Source organism: Phyllosticta capitalensis (genome assembly GCF_038381095.1).
Source record: "Phyllosticta capitalensis strain CBS 128856 chromosome Unknown BKA78scaffold_11, whole genome shotgun sequence".
NCBI classification, from domain to species: Eukaryota; Fungi; Ascomycota; class Dothideomycetes; order Botryosphaeriales; family Phyllostictaceae; genus Phyllosticta; species Phyllosticta capitalensis.
The window spans coordinates 1,332,279-1,350,372 of NW_027117449.1; the positions used below are offsets into that span (position 1 = coordinate 1,332,279).

An 18,094-nucleotide genomic window follows, 5' to 3' on the forward strand; every position below is an offset into this window, starting at 1 on the left:
AGAGAGCCCCATGATGACAAAAAGAAGAGGAAGAGAAAAGTAGACACTGGACTTTTTTCGTGACAATGAGATGGATGCATTTGCCGTGACTACCACCGAGAGACTCCTCGCTTGCTTGCCTGCTGTCTTTTGCTATATTACCATTGCATGCTTGCTCAATCCGCTCGATCGCTCAGTCAGTCGATGGCCGCCGCCAAAGCCTTTGGACCTGATGATCATGATGGTTATGCTGCAAATAAACTGCAAATGCTGCAGATGCTTTGGGACACGAATCCCTGCAAAAAAAAAAAAAAAAAAAAGCAAAAGAATAAGGACCCAGGCCTCATGTCGACTCACTCACTCACCGACTGCGCCCGTCATCCTTGCAATCGCCCGCGCTCTTTCATTGACCCACTCACTCCTGCCCTCGCTCAGGCAGCATCCTTCATCTCCACGTCTCCATCGCCATCCTGCTGCTGCTGCTGCTGCTGCTGCGGCTCCGGCTGCGTCCGGACCAGCCATCCGAAAAGGCCCCACAGTCCGCAAAACAGCTCGACGCGGTCCGCGACGCTGAAGAAGTCGTACCAACGCGAGCGGCGCAGGACGGGGCGGCACCACGCGGGATCCTGGGGCGCAGGCGATGGAATCTCGCCCGTCTGGAGGAAGTCGAGATAGGCGGGGTGCACGTGCAGGTGGAGCAGCGCCACGTGGTGGTTGAGGCAGGAAAAGGAGAAGACCTGGTTGAAGGTTGCGCACGTCAGTTGATTGAACAGTGATATGAGGGAGAAAAGTTTGAGTGGTGGCGGCAGCAGCAGCCGAGAGAGACTCACGTCGTCCCATTCGGACGTCCTGTCCTTGCCAATGGCCGCGTACTCGACCTTTGGGTCCCAGTATCCTATGCCGGGCTTCAACTCTGCCCACGCCTCGGCCGCCGACTTCTTCTTGGCCGCCATCCGCCGGCTCGCCGCTGAGCCCCTGGTGCCGCTCGCCCGCTGTTGCTGCTGCTGTTCCTCCTTCTCGTCCTTGGCCTTCTCGGGCGGCCCGTCGTTGTCGCCGCGGCCCTCGCCCACATCACCACCTGGTCCGCCTCCCCAGCGCGGCACCTTCGTCCACCACTGGCCCTCGCCGGGCTTGCGCTCCGTCTTGCCCTCGCGAGCGCGCTCCTGGGCAATGCAGAGGATGCTGCCAATCTCGCGAATGGCGTCCATGAGCGCCTCGCGCTGGCCCTGGACCGACTCGGTGTCTTGGGCAAAGTCGACAAAGTCTGCGCACCGGATGCCGGCCACGGGGCCCTGCACGATGCCCGACTTTGCCTTGACGCGGTCCATGCTGCTCTTCCACACGGCCGAGCTGACCCTCACTGGTACCCGCAGCTTTTGGATCTGCAGCGCGGGCGGCCGCCGGTGCTGGCCCAGGGCGAGCCCGTACTGCCACGACAGGGGCTCGAGGAAGCCGCGCACCGTGTCGACGCGGTAGCTCTCTGGCATGCCGCGGCCGTTGCCGATGCGCATGCCCTTGTACTTCCAGTCTTGGTTGAGGCTTTGGACCACATTTTCGAATTCTTCTTCTTCCGACGGGGGTTCTTGTGCTGGAGCGTCTTCTTTTGCGGGCTTGATGGACTGCGCCTCCGCGTTTGGTTTCGGCGCGCCTGTTTCGCAGTTGGCGTCCTCTGTCTTGGCCTTTTTGCGCGGCTCCGAGTTGTTGGTGTGACCTGCGTCGTCTTCTGCTGCGGGTTCGTTTGCCCCGGGAGGCTTAGCATTCTCCTTCCCCTTTGCACTGGCGGCGTCGGCCTCGTCTAGCTTTCGAAAATACTCCCTCACGTCCACATCTGGCGGCTCGATGAATTCGTCTCGACTGGAGTCCCAGTAATAGGCCATGTTGTCCAGGCCTTCCCAGAACTTTCTGAAATGGGCAAGGCGCGGGGGCTTCTTGTTGGGGTCCGGAGTCCGCGTGAGGGCGCTGAAGGCATGGTAGTTGTCGTTCAGAATTTCCTTGAGGCGGAGGGCGAATTCATCGCGGCCTGGATACTCTCTACCATTGGGCAAAAGATGCTCTGGCGGTTGGTTGTCTTGGGGGACATCGGGTCCTGCTTCGAGGTCCTTCCATGACTCGGGTGGAAGGTAGGAGGTAGCGTCTGGCAGGGCAGAAAGAATGTCTGCCACGCCCTCGACGTTTTCGATTTTGACATTCAAAGAAGTGAATAATTCAGGGGTAATGTCGACGGGCCTCCTGACGCGCGTGAATTGGCGAAACAGGTCTGGCGCGTCGGCAGGTGATGTCCATGATTTCTGTTCGTGTTGATAGCCGGGGTTGAGGCGAGGAAACCTCACGGGCGTAGGTCGGCCAGGATCGGACCGCTCTTTCTCGGGATCATGCTTCCCCGCAATGAGTGAGGCTGGATCCGAATGTCAGCCAAAAGAGATGTGAGCCTGAGGTGAAAACAAAGGTCACGTGAAGAGGGCAGCAGAGCAGGGAGAGATGAAACCCGGGCCGAGAGCGCTCGCAACATGAGGCAAATGTAAGGTATGGCCGGGAGGTGTAATCGGGGCCGTCGGGACTTACAGGTGGAGCCAAAGGCAAACATGGCTGGAAGGGACGAGCCCAAGGGCTTGAGGTTGGGAGTAGTAGAGTATGTCGAGGTTTCACACGAGACGTGGACGGCATTGAGTGCAGTACAGAGGTGCGGCACGGTTCGCGCACAAGCAGCCCGGATGATTTGGCTGCTGTTCCCGTCCGCTGCAGTTGTCCGATGTCATGCACGGCGGCTTGCAACAGCAACTGAGGTGAGAATTAGGTTGGAATGTCCATCTTACAAGGTTAGGATGCTTTCGCCTGCAGCGGGTGCGCCCGTTGCTGTTGCTTGCCTAAACACCACCTTCCATCTCTCCATCTCTCTTCACCACTCTCCTCTCCTCCTCATGCCTCACCTCAACCCTCGTCCATGATCCAGACGCGCCCCAACATGTCGCATCATCGCCGGACGCGCCTTGGTCCGCCTGGCGACACACAGCCTGCGGCGCTTACAGCCAGGATGCTGCTCGAACCGGAACCCTGAAACCATTCGAGCAAGACCTTTTCCTCCATTTTCCATTGCTCCATGTTTTTCCCATGTGCCGTTTGAAGCTCCTATAATCCCATCTCCTCCAGCCCTCCCCTCTCTTGGTTCTCCTGTTGCTGCTCGCCATGTGCACAGGTGCCTTCAAGCTGCGTGCATCTTGAACCCGCATGGATGGCCACTCCACCCAGTCCCTTTACCACGGTCAACGGCAAGCGTTGTACCAGAGTCCCACGGACCACGACTACCATTACTCTTGCTAGCAGCGTGAGTAAATTTGAGCCATCCTCTGGATCCAACTAACGACTTGTCCAGACTGTAACCTCTACTGGTGACTTGTCCACCACTGCTGCTTTCTCGGCTTCAACCACACTCTCTGCTACTCCAACCGCTACTCTGCAAAATGCTCCTGGTCGTAGCCTTTCTCCTGGGTCAGTGGCCGGTGTCGTTCTTGGGTCCTTTGCTGGCGTCATTCTGGCTGGCCTTGTGCTTCTATGGTGTGTAAGAAGGACTCGAGAGCGGAACCGTGTCTATGAAATCACCGACAAGGCCGTGTCCGAAAAGAAGCCTGGAGGCTCTCGATTCAATTTCACTAGTGCCAGCACTGGTCTTCGCGAACATCCTCCCAGCGTCAGCTCGCCATTTCCATTCCTCAACACCAATCGCACCTTTCGCACCAACCGGGGGAATCGTGAGAGTCAAGGCCGCCTGTCCTCTGATTCCAGCCAAGCCCAAGGACACAACAGGTCGACCAGTGCTCCTCTTTTCAAAACCATGCAAGACGTCACCGACAGCTTCAAGAGGCGCATTGCCCGTGATCGTCTTCCATCGATTGACAGCACGCGCTCGTTCCAATCAGCTTTCCCAGCCGAGCTGCCTGGCGCGAACATTGATCCATTTGCCGACTCGAACCGTGAATCCTTCCACATCGCAAACATAGGAGAAGTTAGCCTTCCGAAGAAACCAGAAATTGCTGCTCCTGGTATACCAATTCGACCAACGGTTGGAGTAGCCAAAATCGAGAATCCATTTTTGGACCCCCCTGACCGCGTGGGAATATCTCCAGGATTGCGCAAACTTGTCTCCGCCGAAAGGCTGCGGGCCAAGGCCGATGCTGGCGAAGGTGCCTCGAATCTTTTGAGGCCCATCAGAGGAAAGGCAATCGTTGCTGTAGAAGGGCTGCCATCCAAGTTCAAGACATCTGAGAACGTCTCCAACGACTCGGGCTACGCTTCTCCGACTCATCGCTCTGCTGAGGTGGCGCCTCTGAAGATTGCCCGCATATACTCTCCTCTGACACAGCTTGCCAACAGCCCACCTCAATCGGTGGAGGATCCCGACACTCCTCCCGCCAGCATCTTGATACTACCTCCTTCACGCACCGATAGCTACGACTCGGCCAAGCCTGTGATCCCTCTTCCGAGCAGCTCGGTCTACTCGCGGCAAGCCCCCGGTCCTCGAAGCGTCCCTACCAAAGAAGAGACCCGCGGTCGACCCCAGTTTCGCACGGGAAGCCCCAAGAGCAGCCGGGCTAGCAGCAGACGCAACTCGTATCTAGGCCAACGCTCACAATCCAGACGCCGCAAGAGCGACCCATTCGATCTGGACCGGCCAGAAGTTTTGGGTGACTTTGAGGACGGCTTCGTTATGGCAGCCACGCCGCGCCTGCCGCCTAGCGAAAACCCGTTTGGTGACAATGCTGCTGTGGACCCGTCGCGGCCGACGCGTTCCAATTCTCGCAGAGTGGCTGCTGGCACACAAGCCGAGGCTGCAGTAGCCACGACTCGTAGAGTCTTGAAGGCTATTGTGCCCAGGAGTCCTCGGAGCCCCAGAGGTCCTTTCAGGGCAGGGACTGCCTTTTAAGAGTCCCTCGGTCTTCTCGCATGTTGGCAAGAAATTGTCAGTATGAGCACGAGTGCAGAAGAGCGATACTGCCTCTTTCCGTGCGCCTTGCTCATAGACTTTTTCTTCTACCCGTGTGTCAGCATTGTCGCTGACAAGTTGACTTTTATTCCATTTGTCTTCCCTTCTACTCCGCTCGTTTCCATCCCTTTCCAAAAATCAACTTTCCTCTGCATTTTGCCCATGAGTTTGGAAAGTAATGCCGTCACGAATATTGATGATCTTTCTTCTTCACTGAATTAATGTTTTACAGGTCTTCTTTTTAGTTCAAGGGCTAGCGGCTTCAGGCGGCCGAGTGGTTAGTGAAAGCGAGCAGAGGGCCATGCACAAGTCCCTGTCGCACGACGATGGCAGACGGATCGAGCATGATGGACTTGAGATTGAAGAAGCATGTTGAGCAGCGACGCAGAGGAAAGGACTTGAAATGTGACAGGTGCCGATGGACCAGACGTAAAGATCAATTCGGCATCGTGTCTTGTCAAACGCAGAGACGGAGGAGGAATTTGACAGCCAATCTATGCATCTCGTGTCTTGAGTGCCGTGCCGCACCCAACTTGAAGCGGCGACTGCCGTCAGTAAGTGGCAGTGCTGGTATCAGGGAGAAGATGTTGATGGTGTGGCGATGGTGCCGCAACGTGTAGCGCCTGTGGTGTATGAGGTTGTTGAAAGCGTCCATTGTCGCCGTTCAACATCGGCACTCTGTACTTTGCAAACTTCCGTCTCTTCCAATGTCGTCGGAACATATGAATAACAGGGGTGGCTGAAAAGCGTGCACATCAAATGGTCAAAGGGAAATACGCAGGCGAAACATTCAATTCAGGTCTCCAAACTCTGCAAGTAGATCCAGAATGCGGCCAACACACCACACGACCAACCACCTGCACCCGCACTCGCTCACGACTCCTTGTCCGAGTCTACTCATCCAAAACATGGTGGACGATGAAGCGGACAAACGAAAAGATTTACGCACACACACAAGACCGCGCCAGCCTCCGCACACAAATTTGGGTCTCCCCAAAAGCAAGCAAGCCAGCGCAGCGAACCACGCACCCCGGAAGGGGTCGCAGCTCTGACATGCGTCGTCCATCTGGGGACCCGAATGACCGTCACGGTACGCGAAGGGTTCCGGCCGGTTAAGTGAAGAGTCCCGTAGATTTCTGAATTGTGAGAGAGAAGGGAAAAGGGAAATCGCTTTTGAGGCCGCCGCGGCGCGCAGGGTTTGCGGAAGTGGTCTGTGCGGCGCGGCCGGGCCGGGACCGTGCCCGTGCACTGGCAACGGCGCGCGGGCGACGCGTCGACGTGAGGACGTCGCGACTGGGTGGTGATTATCATTACCTCCGACCTGATTGCTCTTCCTGGCGAAGACCTCTCGCAACAAGAAAGACTCGATTTAATGCTTACAACCGCCGTCTCATTGTCCCGTCGCAGTCTACTTTCCCGCCTTTCGCTCCCGGCATCGAGCTTGCGCCGCACTCGCCCAACCACCATCTCCGGCCACATTGCAGTCTCCATGGCGGACCTCTCGCGACAAGTCAGGAGCGCCGCCTCGACGCGCAAGCGCGGCGCAGACCAGGTGGATGCCGAGGAACCCGTCAAGCGCACCAGGAGGGCGACGCGCGGAGCCGCCAAGGCCAATTACGCCGAGGAGAGCGCTGAGGACGAGACGGAAGCTGTCGTGGCGAAGAGCTCGCCCAAGAAGGCGGGGAGAGGGAGGAAGAGCAAGAAGCAGATCGAGGAAGAGGAGCAGGCTGAAGCTATAGCCGAAGAGGAAGTGGATGCGGAAGAGGCAGTGGAGGTAAAGCCCGCGGCAAAGAAGCCGGGCAGAAAACCGAAGGCGCAGGTCAAGAAAGAGGACGACGCGGCACAAGAGGGAGAGAATGGCGCTGCTACGGCTAACAAGGCCAAGCGGAAGACCAAGGCGAAGACTGAGGAGGAGCCTGCGGTGCCGATTGCTGAACGGAATGTTGGCCATGCGTACAAGATTGGAGCTCACGTTAGCGCTTCTGGGGGTACGTTTGCTCGAACGCAGGTGATTCGGAGTAGGACGATGATGCTGACTTTTGCCAGGCGTGCAAAATGCAATTCTCAATAGCAATCAAATCGGGTGAGTGGCTCATGACCCAATAACTAGAGATGTCTAATGGATATCCAGTGGCAACGCCTTTGCGCTGTTCCTCAAGAACCAGCGGAGATGGGCCAACCCACCGCTGAAGGAAGAGAATGCCATCATGTTCAAGGCAGCTTGCAAGGAGCACAAGTACGAGAGTGACAAGGACGTTGTGCCCCACGGGTCATATCTCGTGAACCTGGCCCACACAGACCCGGAGCGAACCCAGCAGGCGTACGACTCGTTCCTGGACGACGTCTCGCGCTGCCATCAGCTAGGAATCAGACTGTACAACTTCCATCCAGGCAACGCTGCCAGCTCGACACGCGACGAGGCGCTCAAGCAAATCGCCACCAACCTCAACCGCGCGCACGCAGACCCATCGACCGGCAGCGTCATCACCCTGTTGGAAACGATGGCTGTCTTCACGGGCAACACGGTCGGCGGCACCTTCGAAGAGCTCCGCCAAATCATCGACCAAATCGACGACAAAACGCGCGTCGGCGTCTGCCTCGACACGTGCCACGTCTTCGCGGCCGGCTACGACCTGCGCACCGCCGAGACGTTCACACAGACGCTGGACACCTTCGACCGCGTCATCGGCCTCTCGTACCTCAAGGCGCTGCACCTCAACGACTCAAAGGCGCCCCTGTCCTCCGGCCGCGACCTGCACGCCAACATCGGGACGGGCTTCCTCGGCCTGCGCGCCTTCCACCACCTCATGAACGAGCCGCGCCTGCGCGGCCTGCCCATGGTGCTCGAGACGCCCATCGACGTGCCGGACCCCAAGGGCGGCCTGGGAAAGACGGTCGAGGACCGCGGCGTTTGGGCGCGCGAGATCAAGCTCCTGGAGAGCCTGGTTGGGATGGACGCCGAGGGCGACGCGTTTGCCAAGTTGGAGGACGAGTTGCAGCAGAGGGGCAAGGGCGAGAGGGAGCGCGTCATGGCGCAAGTGGTCAAGAGGGAGGAGAAGAAGGGCGAGAAGCAGACGAAGCTGAGCTTTGGCAAGGCGGCTCCTAAGTCGAAGAGGAAGAAAAAGAACGAGGAGGAGGAGGACGGTGGGGAGGGCAGTGATGCCGAGTAAGCATCACGGTGCGGTCCGGCGTTGGATGGGTAAAGTGTAGTAAAGACGTATGCATGATATCCAAACACTACATACATGTACGCAGCCCTCGAGTCGACAACCAGAAGACTTGACTTCCCCTTTGGCGGTGGTGCCCTTCTCCTGAACACCAACGTCATCACCATCACCACCGCTTCTCACCCATCCGCCAATCCACCGGCCACACGATACGATCCACGATGCCCTTGACCACCACCACTCATTATCCCCCGTATCCACCCCACAAAAACCAATACAGTAGCGACCGGCTTGGAGCACAGCTTGGCTGGGCCCCCCAACGTCTTGGCCGCCCTCCCTCCCGCCGTCAGGCTCCCGAGTCTTGGTAACTTGGCACGGAGCAGCGGCGGCGGGAGGCATGGGGCACGGGCAGAATCTGCGCGCTAGATGGAACAACGCGTGCGGGCCGATGCTACTTTGGGGAGTTATGGAGTAGGTAGGCGCATGCACGCTTCAAAAGGTATGTAGGTGGGTGAGGTTGGGTCGTGATGTGCTGCGTGGCTGTAGGTGGCTGAGCAGTTGGTACATCTGTTGCAGCGGCGGCGGCGGCGGCGGCGTAAAGGAAAAGTCGAGTAATGAGAGAGTGGGATGGGTGGATGGGTGGGTGAGGCCGACTGCGGCGTGCTTTACTTTGTCTGTACAGACTGGTTGGTTGGTTACCTGTAGTTGGACCAACTACTACTCCCCATACGTGACCCCAGCTACCCAAAAAGAGACGTGCGGCCAGCGGCACGCCGCCGCGTCGTGCATATACGTGGGTACGTCGACGCATCTAATGTGCGCCGGTCTGTGTGGCTCGCATGACACCAGGACGAGCCAGGTAGGTACACGCCGACATGCAGAAATGAGATGTCGTCGCTGTGCACTTCCTCTATTGTCACCGCTGCTTAGGAAGCGAGACTACCCACCACGTTGCTGCTGCCCAGCTAGCTGCCAGGAGAACGAGAACAACAAGCGTCGTGGCGGATTTGGAATGGGAGGAAGGATTCGTAAGCTGCACGGGATGCGTGTGGGGGAGCGCGTGGCGTGGCGGCGTGTGGCGGGCTGGGCTGGGCTGGGGCTTGTGTTGTTGGTACGTGTAGTAGCGCTGTGGTTAGCAGAGTTGGTGGTTGGGAGGCGAGAAGGGAAGTAGGTCAGCTGGTGAAGGTGTTTTTTTTTTTTTTGGGGAGGGCAGTGGCGACGGCGCTTTGCAGAGAATACTGCAAGGTAGGGGGCGAGATGGAGGCAAACAATTGGCTACTGCGGCAGTGAACAAATTCTTCGATAGAAAGCAATCAGTACGTACGAAAAAGAGCAAATAGGTATAATTCCGATGGAACAAAAGGACGGTGCCTGAACAAGGAGAGGAAAGAAAAAACAAGTTTCGTTTGAGACGTTGGAAGCCTTCCGCCTGTCAAAACGCTCGGCGACGACGACAGACGACCGTTGCCCAGCTGCTGTTCCAGATTCCCACATACCCTTTCCTCATACCGAGTGTCCATTCCTGTTGTGCCGATAGTCCGTCCCACACATCCATTCATCCGTATAGCGCCATTAGTCCGAGTCCGCTGACTCTTCCGAAGGAAATTCCTGCTTGTTTGGGTCGTTTCCGACTGTGACGCCGTTCGTGAGCTTAATGTGGACGAAGCATCTGGTTCGGCGCAGGGAACTCGATCATAGAACTTTTCACCTTGTAGAGAAAAGATCCGCTTTGAAGCAAGGGAGACAAGTCGAAAATTGTCGCAAAAGAGGATGAAACACGTCTACACTCGGTACTCTCAACGGCGACACAGCATCAATACAGTATCCCTCAGACATCTCTGGACTTGTTCGGTGGTGGTCCCGGCGGCTGCTCGTAGACGGTTTCTCCCGCCGCATTCCGCGTGTCGTGCGGGTGCGCCGGAGGTGGTGCGCCCGGCATCGTGCCCATTTCGTAGTTGCCCTGCGCACCGCCGTTGGCGTAGTATCCTCCCGGCGGAGGACTGTAGGCTGGAGGTGGCGGGGGCGCGCCGAATTGAGGGTTGGGGTTGTAGTAGGGTTGCGCGTATTGTTGGTGGCCCACGTACTGGGCTTCGCCGTGGCCGTTGCGCGCAGCCCAGCCGGTTCCCCACATGGGACGCTGGCCTGCTCTCCGACGACGTCTAGCAGTGACACATGAACAAGCCTGTTTGGTCGATTAGTTTGTGTTGTTTGTGGTGTTGGCGGTGGCGCAGGTGCTTACAACGAAGAGTAGGAAGAAGGCAACGATGATGATTACGAGGACAACCCATCGAGCCCAGTCGCTCCAAGGGCTGTTGTTGCAGTAGAGCTCGCCATTGCTGTCGCGAACGCAATCCCTAAGGTAGACAAAAGTCAGTCGCGGTCCTGTTTGATGGCCGTGCGTCGAGTGACGTCGATCCATGATGTTGCAGCGGGAGCGGATGGGACGTGGGACTTACTCTCGCTTCTGAAACGAATGGAGGACAGGCATGGTGTACAGATGGGTAGGAAAAGGACAGTGCGGGAGAGGTGGAGAGGGTGGAGGTGAGTGGAGGGAGAGAGAGTGGAAAGCTGAGATAAATGGTGGTGATGGCATCAGCCTGCGGAGGCGCAGCACAGGAACCCGGCCAACGGCGCAACGCTCCCGGCCCTTGATTGGCGCCGGCCGCCAACCCTTCACTCCGCCCAAGGCGTCGTCATGGTCTTTGTCACGCCTCTTGGCCTTTATTGTCTTCGCCTCGGGGTGGCTGTATCTTCCTTCGTCCATTTCTCCATTCTCTACCGTTTTGGGTCTTCCTACCACCCAAAGTCTACTACTGCAACTCCTTGGGCGTGTTAACATCCACAGCCCATCCCAAATTCTCCTCCACGAGATACTCCAGACCTGTACGATCGCTGCGCATTTCCCCACTTGCCACTTCTTCTTCGACTTTCAAGGCCATCTGCCTTGCACCGACAATGCAATCATGAACACTTACGCCATAGTACGAGTTGCCCACCACCCGAAGTTTTCCTTCGAAAGTCTGCTGAAGTGCGTGATGCGCCGATACCATCTTCCGGTGATGTCCAACCTTGTACTGCGGTATGCAGTTCTTTTGCAGGTTTGCATTGCTTAACAAAGGTTCTGCGTCGATTCCCAAGTGTCGTGCTAGAAGTGACTTTGCAGCCAGAACAGCTTCCTCCTCAGTTGGTAAGTCTGCTTCGCGGAGCCCGTCCCACCAGTGCCCGCCCAGCATGACCGTTACTTTTGTGCCTTTGACCGTGTCCCATTCGGGTATTGTGTCGCTGTCAAAGATGACGCCAAGTGCCATTTCTGGGTTTTGTTCCATTGGAACAGTTTGCGGAATCAAGTAACCGAACCCTTTGACTGGCAGGAGCCCAGGTTGCTTGTAGAATAGGTTTACCACCATGACAGTGACAGTGGGGACATTTAGCGCTTCTTGTATAATCTGGCGATTCTGCACCAACGAAGCAGAGCCCGACTTCGAACTCATGCCAGCTGACGCAATCTCACTCGTCGTTTTTGCCGGTAGGGCAGAGATGACAAGGTCATGACTTTTCAGAAGGGAAGCGTTCTTTCTTGCACTAGTATAGATCTGTTGGATATGTGAGTGCCTGGTCTTAAGCGACGAGCGGAGAGGGGATCACGTACCATGATGCCACCCGATACTGGCTCTTTCTCGAGCTTCAAGACCTCTTCCTTTACAATGTTGACTCGTTTTTGCTTCAACCTCAATTCAAGCGCATTCGCAAGACTGCCGAGACCATTCTGGAGTGCAAACACGGAACTGTTTGCATACCAATCGAACATCTGTGGATTTTGTTTCAAAAGCTGGAATGGCAGATGCTTCGTCATCTGAGTTAGTCTTGCGGGGAACTTCCACGAATTTGGCGGCTTAGCCATCATGCTTCTTATGATACTGCCATAGGCTGCTTCGTCGTGCCACACAGAGTCGAAAGGAGGTGTGCTGTACGCGCTTAGCTCGTCAATGTTTCCAGCGTAGATTCCATGCAAAAAGGCCGACGCCAGGTCATCAGAAGTCTGCTTCAGGCCACGGCGGGCCAGAAATTGTCCAATGGATTCGTCTTCCCTCGATCCCTTTAATGGAGGCTTCCGGAATGGCTCACGTATTGCCTCCAAAACGAGATTCCGAATTGTGGGTTCGTTTAAAGAGGAAATTACATCCCGTATACCGCTTGGCAGACGGACAATGTGGTCTTTATCGTAAATGTATCGGTTTTGGGCAGCAGGCGCAGTCTTAGGGACGAAAATGAGCTCATCTTTCATGCCCAGATCCAAGCACTAGAGAAAATGTAAGCTGTCAAGGCCTTTGCATGTGGTGAGTGCGGGATAAATACCATGTCAAGGGCAAACAGAGCCCATGGAGATTTTCTCAACGTCCTCGGTCCCTGCTCAAAAGTCACGTAACCGCCACCAGGAACGCTTTCGCGCTTCGAGTTGAGCCAACCGCCCATCCGGCCGCTGCCCTCGTACAGCGTGATTGTGACATTGGGCAGCGATCGGGAGAGGTAGTAGGCCGTCGACAGACCGGTGATACCGCCACCGAGTACAGCAATCTTCTTGGGGGCGGGTGCCCGTGTCGCGTAGCATCGGCGAGGCGGCTTGTATGACGCGCATCCGCAGCCGAGAGGTGCGCTTAACGAAGCAAGCGGGATTCGGGAGCCTTGGAGCAAGGCATGGCTGCGGGAGATCATTGCTCGAGATGCATTGATGGTGTGGTGTCGTGAAAGATGCAAACGGCGGCAGTTCCGCAGAAGTTCATGTTGAATGCACAAGGAAGCTACGGTCAAGATGCAACTGGGGTGACGTGGGTCGACGCGCAGGGCGCTGTGCTAGCTGATTGGCTCTCGTCGCACGAGACCCTGCAGGGCAACTCGAAAGTCGACACCATGGATTGATACTTGACAACCATCTGACGTGACCGTTATTGGTCCTGGGGGCTCCATTTTCGAATAAATACAGTTGACCAACCAATGAAAGAAAATTTGAAAGCAGCATTAAGCTGCCAATCCCACCCAGTTCCCAAACGCCATTGCCTACTGGCAAAGGACCTTCTCCTCGCCCTCGATGTGTCCGAAGCCGAATCGAAACTCATACAACCGTCACCGCCGATCCTCTGACCAATGAGCGCTATTCAAAAAACTTCCCGTCCGCTCTTTTCCTTTTATTTTTTCAAGCCGCAACCTCGGGTTCCTGCGCCTCGCTTTTTGGCGCTTCGTCTGACTCCTGCGACTGAGCTGGCAATATGAGCTCCTCCGCCTGGTTCTCATCGATAAACTTCCTCTCGCTGACATGCTCCTTTCCGGCTCCGTTTGCGGCCCGCTGGCCTGGGTCGTGCTTGAAGAAGCAGTGCGGGTTCAGGCATGGGGTGAACTTGCACTTGGTCTCCACGTGTGTGAACTTGCAATCCGGGTTGGTGCAGCTTTCGTTGAACCGGCAAGGCTTAGGCGGATGCTGGAACGGGCAGCCAGGGTTCGTGCAGTGCATGCCGAACTTGCAGGGGTTCTTTTGCTGGAATTCCATCTTTTGCGCCGGCGAAGGGTGCTTGGCCGTGCACTTGAAATTGGTACACCGAACACCAAACGAGCACTGATCGCCAAGGTCGACGGTGATGCCTGCAGGAGCCAGGGGCGCCTGGTGCGCGTAGGGGCACTTTGCGTTGTTGCAGTTGTTGTTGAACTTGCACATGATGTCCCATGGCTCCTTGTCCTTTGACTCCACGTCCATGGCTTCTGTGCTGGCCCCAGCATCCGCTACGCCGCCCTCGCCCATCTCAGTATCTCCCTGCCCGGGCCTTTTGCCCATGTGCTGAGGCTTGTTTCTGTTTGGGCGCGATGAGGGATCGACTCGGTCGAACAAGGACTTGCCCTGGTTGGGTCCACCCCGGAAATTCTTTTGGAATGCCGGGTTGACATATGGCTGCTGCGGAGGCATTGGGTGACCGGTAGCCGCCAGAGCCTGGGACATTTGTGCCATTTGAGCAGACATGGCCTCAAAAGTCCTGAAGATGTCCATTTGCGCCATTTGCGATTGTGGAGGCATCATGTTGCCAGCGACAGACATTCCCATGCCATTCATGCCCGGCATACCGCCCATGCCGTTCATGCCGTTCATGATGGCCATATTACGGTTCGCTTGGTGTCGAGGTCCCTTTGGTGCTTCTCTGCCAGCATGTGAATTGATGCGCCCCATGCCTCCTCCTCCGCCTCTCACACGATGTAAGGCTGCGTCGTTGTTGCGCTCCATGGCTTTGTTGAGATGGCCCATCATGCGCTTTTCGCGGCCGGTCTGGTTTCCATTGCGCATCGCCTTTGGGCCAGTAGGTCTGGATAAAGAAGTTAGCATTATGGACTTGTGATTTTCCTCGCGTCTTGAACAGGTGGCATACATTGAGGTTTGCGAAGCTTCGCCCATCTCAGCATCTTGACTTGTAGCGCCAACCGACAGAGATTGATCGCCGTTGGATGCTGGTTGCGCCTCTGGTGGTCCTGATGAGCCGTTCATCTTGGAGTTCAGCGAGTGAAGTTGCTCAAATAGCCATCGCGAGAAATTGGCAGCGTCCGGATCGTCGGGACCCAAGCTCAGCAAATCGTTGGCCAGCTCGGAGGCGATTTGCTCCTGGGTTTTCCCGTTGACCAGCATGAGAATAATGTACTCGGATAGTGCCGTGTCGTCTGAAGCGCCACTGCTCCAACCAACCTCTGCGAGCTTGGGCTGAACAACGCTTTGGAGGGCGTTCGCCAGAGGCGTGCCGACCTGAAGCTCCACCGACATGTTTGTAGGATCAGTGGCGGAATTGGGGAATCAAGCTCGAGGTCGCGCGACTCTTGACGGGCAGTTGGCAAAGGTGGCGGGCGCGTGCTGAGCAAGTCGCGGTGTCGCCTGAAGGTCGATGGAGGGCGCAGAGATTGTAGTGGCAAGGCGAAATGCAAGCGACGTGGTCGAACAAAGAGGGTTTGGTTTTGAGAGTGTTGCAAGTGGTGGCCGCGAGGGTGTTTGAAAGGTGAGAGTAGAACTGCAGCGGACCTTTGTCAGTGAGGTCGACGTTTGTTGCGTGGTTGGCGGTTGGCTAGCCGGACCTTGGTTACTGCCGGCGCCCGCCGCCCGCTGCACCTGCCCCGAGCGGCGGCGACGTTACATAAGCTCCTGCCAAGGCGCTAGTGGCTCAAAGCAGTCGTCCAGCTTGCTGCCGCGCTCCTTCATTTCTGCCCTATTACTGCTACACCACCACGTCTCTGCCTGGACATCCACCCCCCAACGCGTCTTTTGCATCTTCGTGCATCGCTCTTCGTCTCGAAGGCTTCGTCAAGATGTCTGGCCGCGGTGGCACCACACTCTACGTGACCGGCTTCTCTCACGGAACCCGCGCCCGCGACCTCGCATACGAATTCGAACGGTACGTCCTCTACGATACGTGAAGTCGACTCGCCTACCTGCTCCTCCTCCGCATTGCACTTCCGACCCGAACCGATCGATCTATCGATTCCTCCCTCGCTCCTCCCGTCATGTAGATAGTCCTCCTCGACGCTCCTGGACCTTCGACCACCCCGTTCTCTGTTTCTTGTCCTTCCCGCGATGCGACGATGAACGCCCAATCTAACTTCCACACGAAGGTATGGTCGCCTTGTGCGCTGTGACATTCCAGCTCCGCGATCTGCTTCATCTCGTCTGTAAGTCCTTCCCGCTCCTGCCGAAAACAAGTCTTGGTTGTTCTGACTATTCGCTCCAGTTTCGCGTTCGTGGAGTATGAATCTCGTCGGGATGCTGACGATGCCTATCATGAGATGCACAACAAGCGCATCGGACGTGACGACATCTTGAAGATTGAGGTACGTATCCCGAGCCAGCATCCCCCTTTGCATAGCTAACGGCAACCGCAGTGGGCCCGCACTCCCCCCTCTGCGTCCTGGCGCTTCGACTCGGGCCGTGACCGTGGCGGTGACCGCCCTCCGAGGCGCGACCGCTCCCCCCGTCGTGGCCGTAGCACCTCTCCTCCCCGCCGTCGTGGCGACTACTCCCCTCGCAAGGACGACCGCCGTGACCGCGACTACGACCGCCGTGACCGCGACCGTTCTCGCAGCCCAGACGACCGTGACCGCGGCGACCGCGACCGCGAGATGCGCGACGTTCGTGACCGCGATGACGAGGACCGTGAGCGTGAGAATGGCACCAGTGGCGCTGAGAAGCGTAAGTTTGATGACCGAAGCAAAGATGACTGGTAGCTAACGAAACCAGGCGAGGATTCTCCCCCTCCCCCTGCTCATGACGACCTAGACACTGCGGAGTGAAATGATCCAGTTCCCTTGTCTTCAAGTCACTGAGAAGCAATTCCGCTTTCCTTAGCCCCAGTTCTGGCCGAGAGCGGCGGTCATTGGCTTGCTTTTACCAGTCGGTCTCCTCAAAAATTGATGATGCGAATCAGGTTTCGAGCGGTTCGGTACGGTCCTTGCGGTTTCCCGGATTATCGTCGGCGCCTGTTTGTTGGACGAGTCGATTTCTGCCCATTCCATTGCTGCTCTTCACTCTTCAAGTCCTAAGCCGTGCCAGAGGGTCGGCGAGCCTTTCGACCTTCGATGCGAGGCTCATTCAGACAGGTAAACTAGTTAGCAAGGAACTCGATAAAAAGGAGTAGTTTGATTTTCATCAACTTAATGGACAGTTGGCACTTTTTGCAGAATAAAAATAGGTCACAGAACGCGTTTGTCTCTCAACCAAAGTTTCATGTGTCCTCGACATGTGCCCCCCGCATGTCCAGTACAGGCCACTAGACAACTCCAGCAAACAGTACTCTTGGAATTGCTAAAAAGTACAGGTAGTGATGCTTCAGTGATACGTGTCGTTGTTCAGTATGTAGCCTTCGTATCGACAAATCAAGGCTCATTCACCGCCGGCTCCTCCTTAAAGACGCGCCTTTGCTTGTCTGCATACCACAACAATTCTGCTCGGCACTCGGAACACAGATATGGACGCAGCAACATGGATAATCACAGCACTAGCAGAAGCAACGACAGAACTCCTTGCAACCACCTCGACGCTCCTAGCACAAGCCGTCGTCCTGCTCGTCCGCCTCTGCTGCCACAAACTCGTCACGCACACCGTCATCAAATACTACCTCAAGAAGTGCCTTCGCATCGTCAACACCCGCGTCCAGCGGACGCCAGCTTGGCAGTGGTGGGCTCGGCGGTGTCGCGGCTGGTGGACCTGGTTGTGCTGCTGGTTGGACCGCTCCTGCGGGAGTAGTAGTGGTGGTGCAGGGGGAGTTGTGCAGCTGCAGCTGGATGGACAGGGGGGAATGGAGAGGGCAGAGATGGTGTCGCCGGCGCTTCCTCTGCCTCGGTTTCAGCGTCAGCTGGAGCAAAAGCATGATCGTGACGTGCTGGGTCCGGTTTTCCGACCATCAGGGGGCCGCTCCCGCTCTGCGCCTTCAGAGGCGTGGATGCCTGTCCAGCGTGGTCGACGGACTGCAGAGCTTGACGCCGAGCATGGGGGTCAGCTTGTTTCGGTCACGGCGCTGGCGGCCGCGCTGGACAGCGTCAGGCATGTCGTTGTCGGTGCCGAGCCGCCGGTCACGAGGGCCGCAGCCAGACAGCCTTCGATTGATGAGGTTTTTGTTGGTGGTTTGGGTCGTGGTGAGTGAGAATGAGCAATGGTGGTACTTTAGGGGGTTGAGTTGCGGTGTCAGGAGGTAGTAGGAGCAGTGATGATGTGTTTTGGCTACCCCTGAATGAGGCAGGTATGCACCGAGATATCGTGGTCGTGGCTGAAGGAAGAGTTGCTCACATGTGACATGGCAATTGCGTTATGTGAGTCGTCATTTGTGGAAGGTACTATCGTACATGATCCATATGTGTCCATTTGCCCATTAACTCCGTGTCGTGAACTGAAAATCCCGAAGAGTGCCTCTTCTATACCATATAGGCCAACAACCTATACAGATACAGGCCACTTCTA

At 56.7% G+C, this 18,094-nt stretch overlaps 9 protein-coding genes across 9 annotated transcripts; 4 read left to right on the forward strand and 5 right to left on the reverse strand.

The window, feature by feature from the left end:
- Nucleotides 1–410: 410 nt before the first annotated feature.
- Nucleotides 411–2,733, reverse strand: BKA78DRAFT_383205 (uncharacterized protein; the record flags this gene model as incomplete). Its single annotated transcript, XM_066893058.1, has 3 exons — nt 2,542–2,733; nt 810–2,374; nt 411–716 (listed from the first exon to the last, which is right to left on the reverse strand). The coding sequence occupies exons 1-3, from the start codon at nt 2,561–2,563 to the stop codon at nt 411–413; spliced, it is 1,893 nt and encodes a 630-aa protein (XP_066739953.1). The 5' UTR covers nt 2,564–2,733.
- Nucleotides 2,734–3,208: 475 nt separating this feature from the next.
- Nucleotides 3,209–4,897, forward strand: BKA78DRAFT_299553 (uncharacterized protein; the record flags this gene model as incomplete). Its single annotated transcript, XM_066887069.1, has 2 exons — nt 3,209–3,301; nt 3,350–4,897. The coding sequence occupies 2 exons, from the start codon at nt 3,209–3,211 to the stop codon at nt 4,895–4,897; spliced, it is 1,641 nt and encodes a 546-aa protein (XP_066739954.1).
- Nucleotides 4,898–6,446: 1,549 nt separating this feature from the next.
- BKA78DRAFT_258033 (xylose isomerase-like protein) lies at nt 6,447–8,127 on the forward strand (the record flags this gene model as incomplete). Its single annotated transcript, XM_066885241.1, has 3 exons — nt 6,447–6,945; nt 7,004–7,040; nt 7,089–8,127. The coding sequence occupies 3 exons, from the start codon at nt 6,447–6,449 to the stop codon at nt 8,125–8,127; spliced, it is 1,575 nt and encodes a 524-aa protein (XP_066739955.1).
- Nucleotides 8,128–8,160: 33 nt separating this feature from the next.
- BKA78DRAFT_325606 (uncharacterized protein) lies at nt 8,161–9,388 on the reverse strand. The gene has a single exon (XM_066889375.1). The coding sequence runs from the start codon at nt 8,933–8,935 to the stop codon at nt 8,576–8,578; it is 360 nt and encodes a 119-aa protein (XP_066739956.1). The 5' UTR covers nt 8,936–9,388; the 3' UTR covers nt 8,161–8,575.
- A 564-nt stretch (nt 9,389–9,952) lies between these two features.
- Nucleotides 9,953–10,612, reverse strand: BKA78DRAFT_299555 (chitin synthesis regulation, resistance to congo red-domain-containing protein; the record flags this gene model as incomplete). Its single annotated transcript, XM_066887070.1, has 3 exons — nt 9,953–10,306; nt 10,364–10,478; nt 10,581–10,612. The coding sequence occupies 3 exons, from the start codon at nt 10,610–10,612 to the stop codon at nt 9,953–9,955; spliced, it is 501 nt and encodes a 166-aa protein (XP_066739957.1).
- A 322-nt stretch (nt 10,613–10,934) lies between these two features.
- On the reverse strand, nt 10,935–12,837 carry BKA78DRAFT_257194 (uncharacterized protein; the record flags this gene model as incomplete). The annotated part of the gene is made up of 3 exons (XM_066885163.1): nt 10,935–11,717; nt 11,774–12,424; nt 12,481–12,837. The coding sequence occupies 3 exons, from the start codon at nt 12,835–12,837 to the stop codon at nt 10,935–10,937; spliced, it is 1,791 nt and encodes a 596-aa protein (XP_066739958.1).
- Nucleotides 12,838–12,942: 105 nt separating this feature from the next.
- On the reverse strand, nt 12,943–15,208 carry BKA78DRAFT_273545 (uncharacterized protein). Its single transcript, XM_066885543.1, has 2 exons — nt 14,532–15,208; nt 12,943–14,468 (listed from the first exon to the last, which is right to left on the reverse strand). Exons 1-2 carry the CDS (start codon nt 14,915–14,917, stop codon nt 13,316–13,318), a joined length of 1,539 nt encoding a protein of 512 aa, XP_066739959.1. The 5' UTR covers nt 14,918–15,208; the 3' UTR covers nt 12,943–13,315.
- Nucleotides 15,209–15,453: 245 nt separating this feature from the next.
- Nucleotides 15,454–16,431, forward strand: BKA78DRAFT_299558 (uncharacterized protein; the record flags this gene model as incomplete). The annotated part of the gene is made up of 6 exons (XM_066887071.1): nt 15,454–15,539; nt 15,564–15,650; nt 15,757–15,813; nt 15,873–15,972; nt 16,024–16,330; nt 16,379–16,431. The coding sequence occupies 6 exons, from the start codon at nt 15,454–15,456 to the stop codon at nt 16,429–16,431; spliced, it is 690 nt and encodes a 229-aa protein (XP_066739960.1).
- Nucleotides 16,432–17,105: 674 nt separating this feature from the next.
- On the forward strand, nt 17,106–17,780 carry BKA78DRAFT_299559 (uncharacterized protein; the record flags this gene model as incomplete). Its single annotated transcript, XM_066887072.1, has 1 exon — nt 17,106–17,780. One exon carries the CDS (start codon nt 17,106–17,108, stop codon nt 17,778–17,780), a length of 675 nt encoding a protein of 224 aa, XP_066739961.1.
- Between the last annotated feature and the right edge of the window lie 314 nt (nt 17,781–18,094).

Excerpts from the sequence above, each read along its gene's own strand:
- BKA78DRAFT_325606 (XM_066889375.1), bottom strand. The coding sequence starts at position 8,935 with ATGCGTCGACGTACCCACGTATATGCACGACGCGGCGGCGTGCCGCTG.
- BKA78DRAFT_273545 (XM_066885543.1), bottom strand. The coding sequence starts at position 14,917 with ATGTCGGTGGAGCTTCAGGTCGGCACGCCTCTGGCGAACGCCCTCCAA. Across the intron at positions 14,469-14,531 it reads GAAGCTTCGCAAACCTCAAT|ACCTACTGGCCCAAAGGCGA; the intron begins GTATGCCACCTG and ends TTCTTTATCCAG.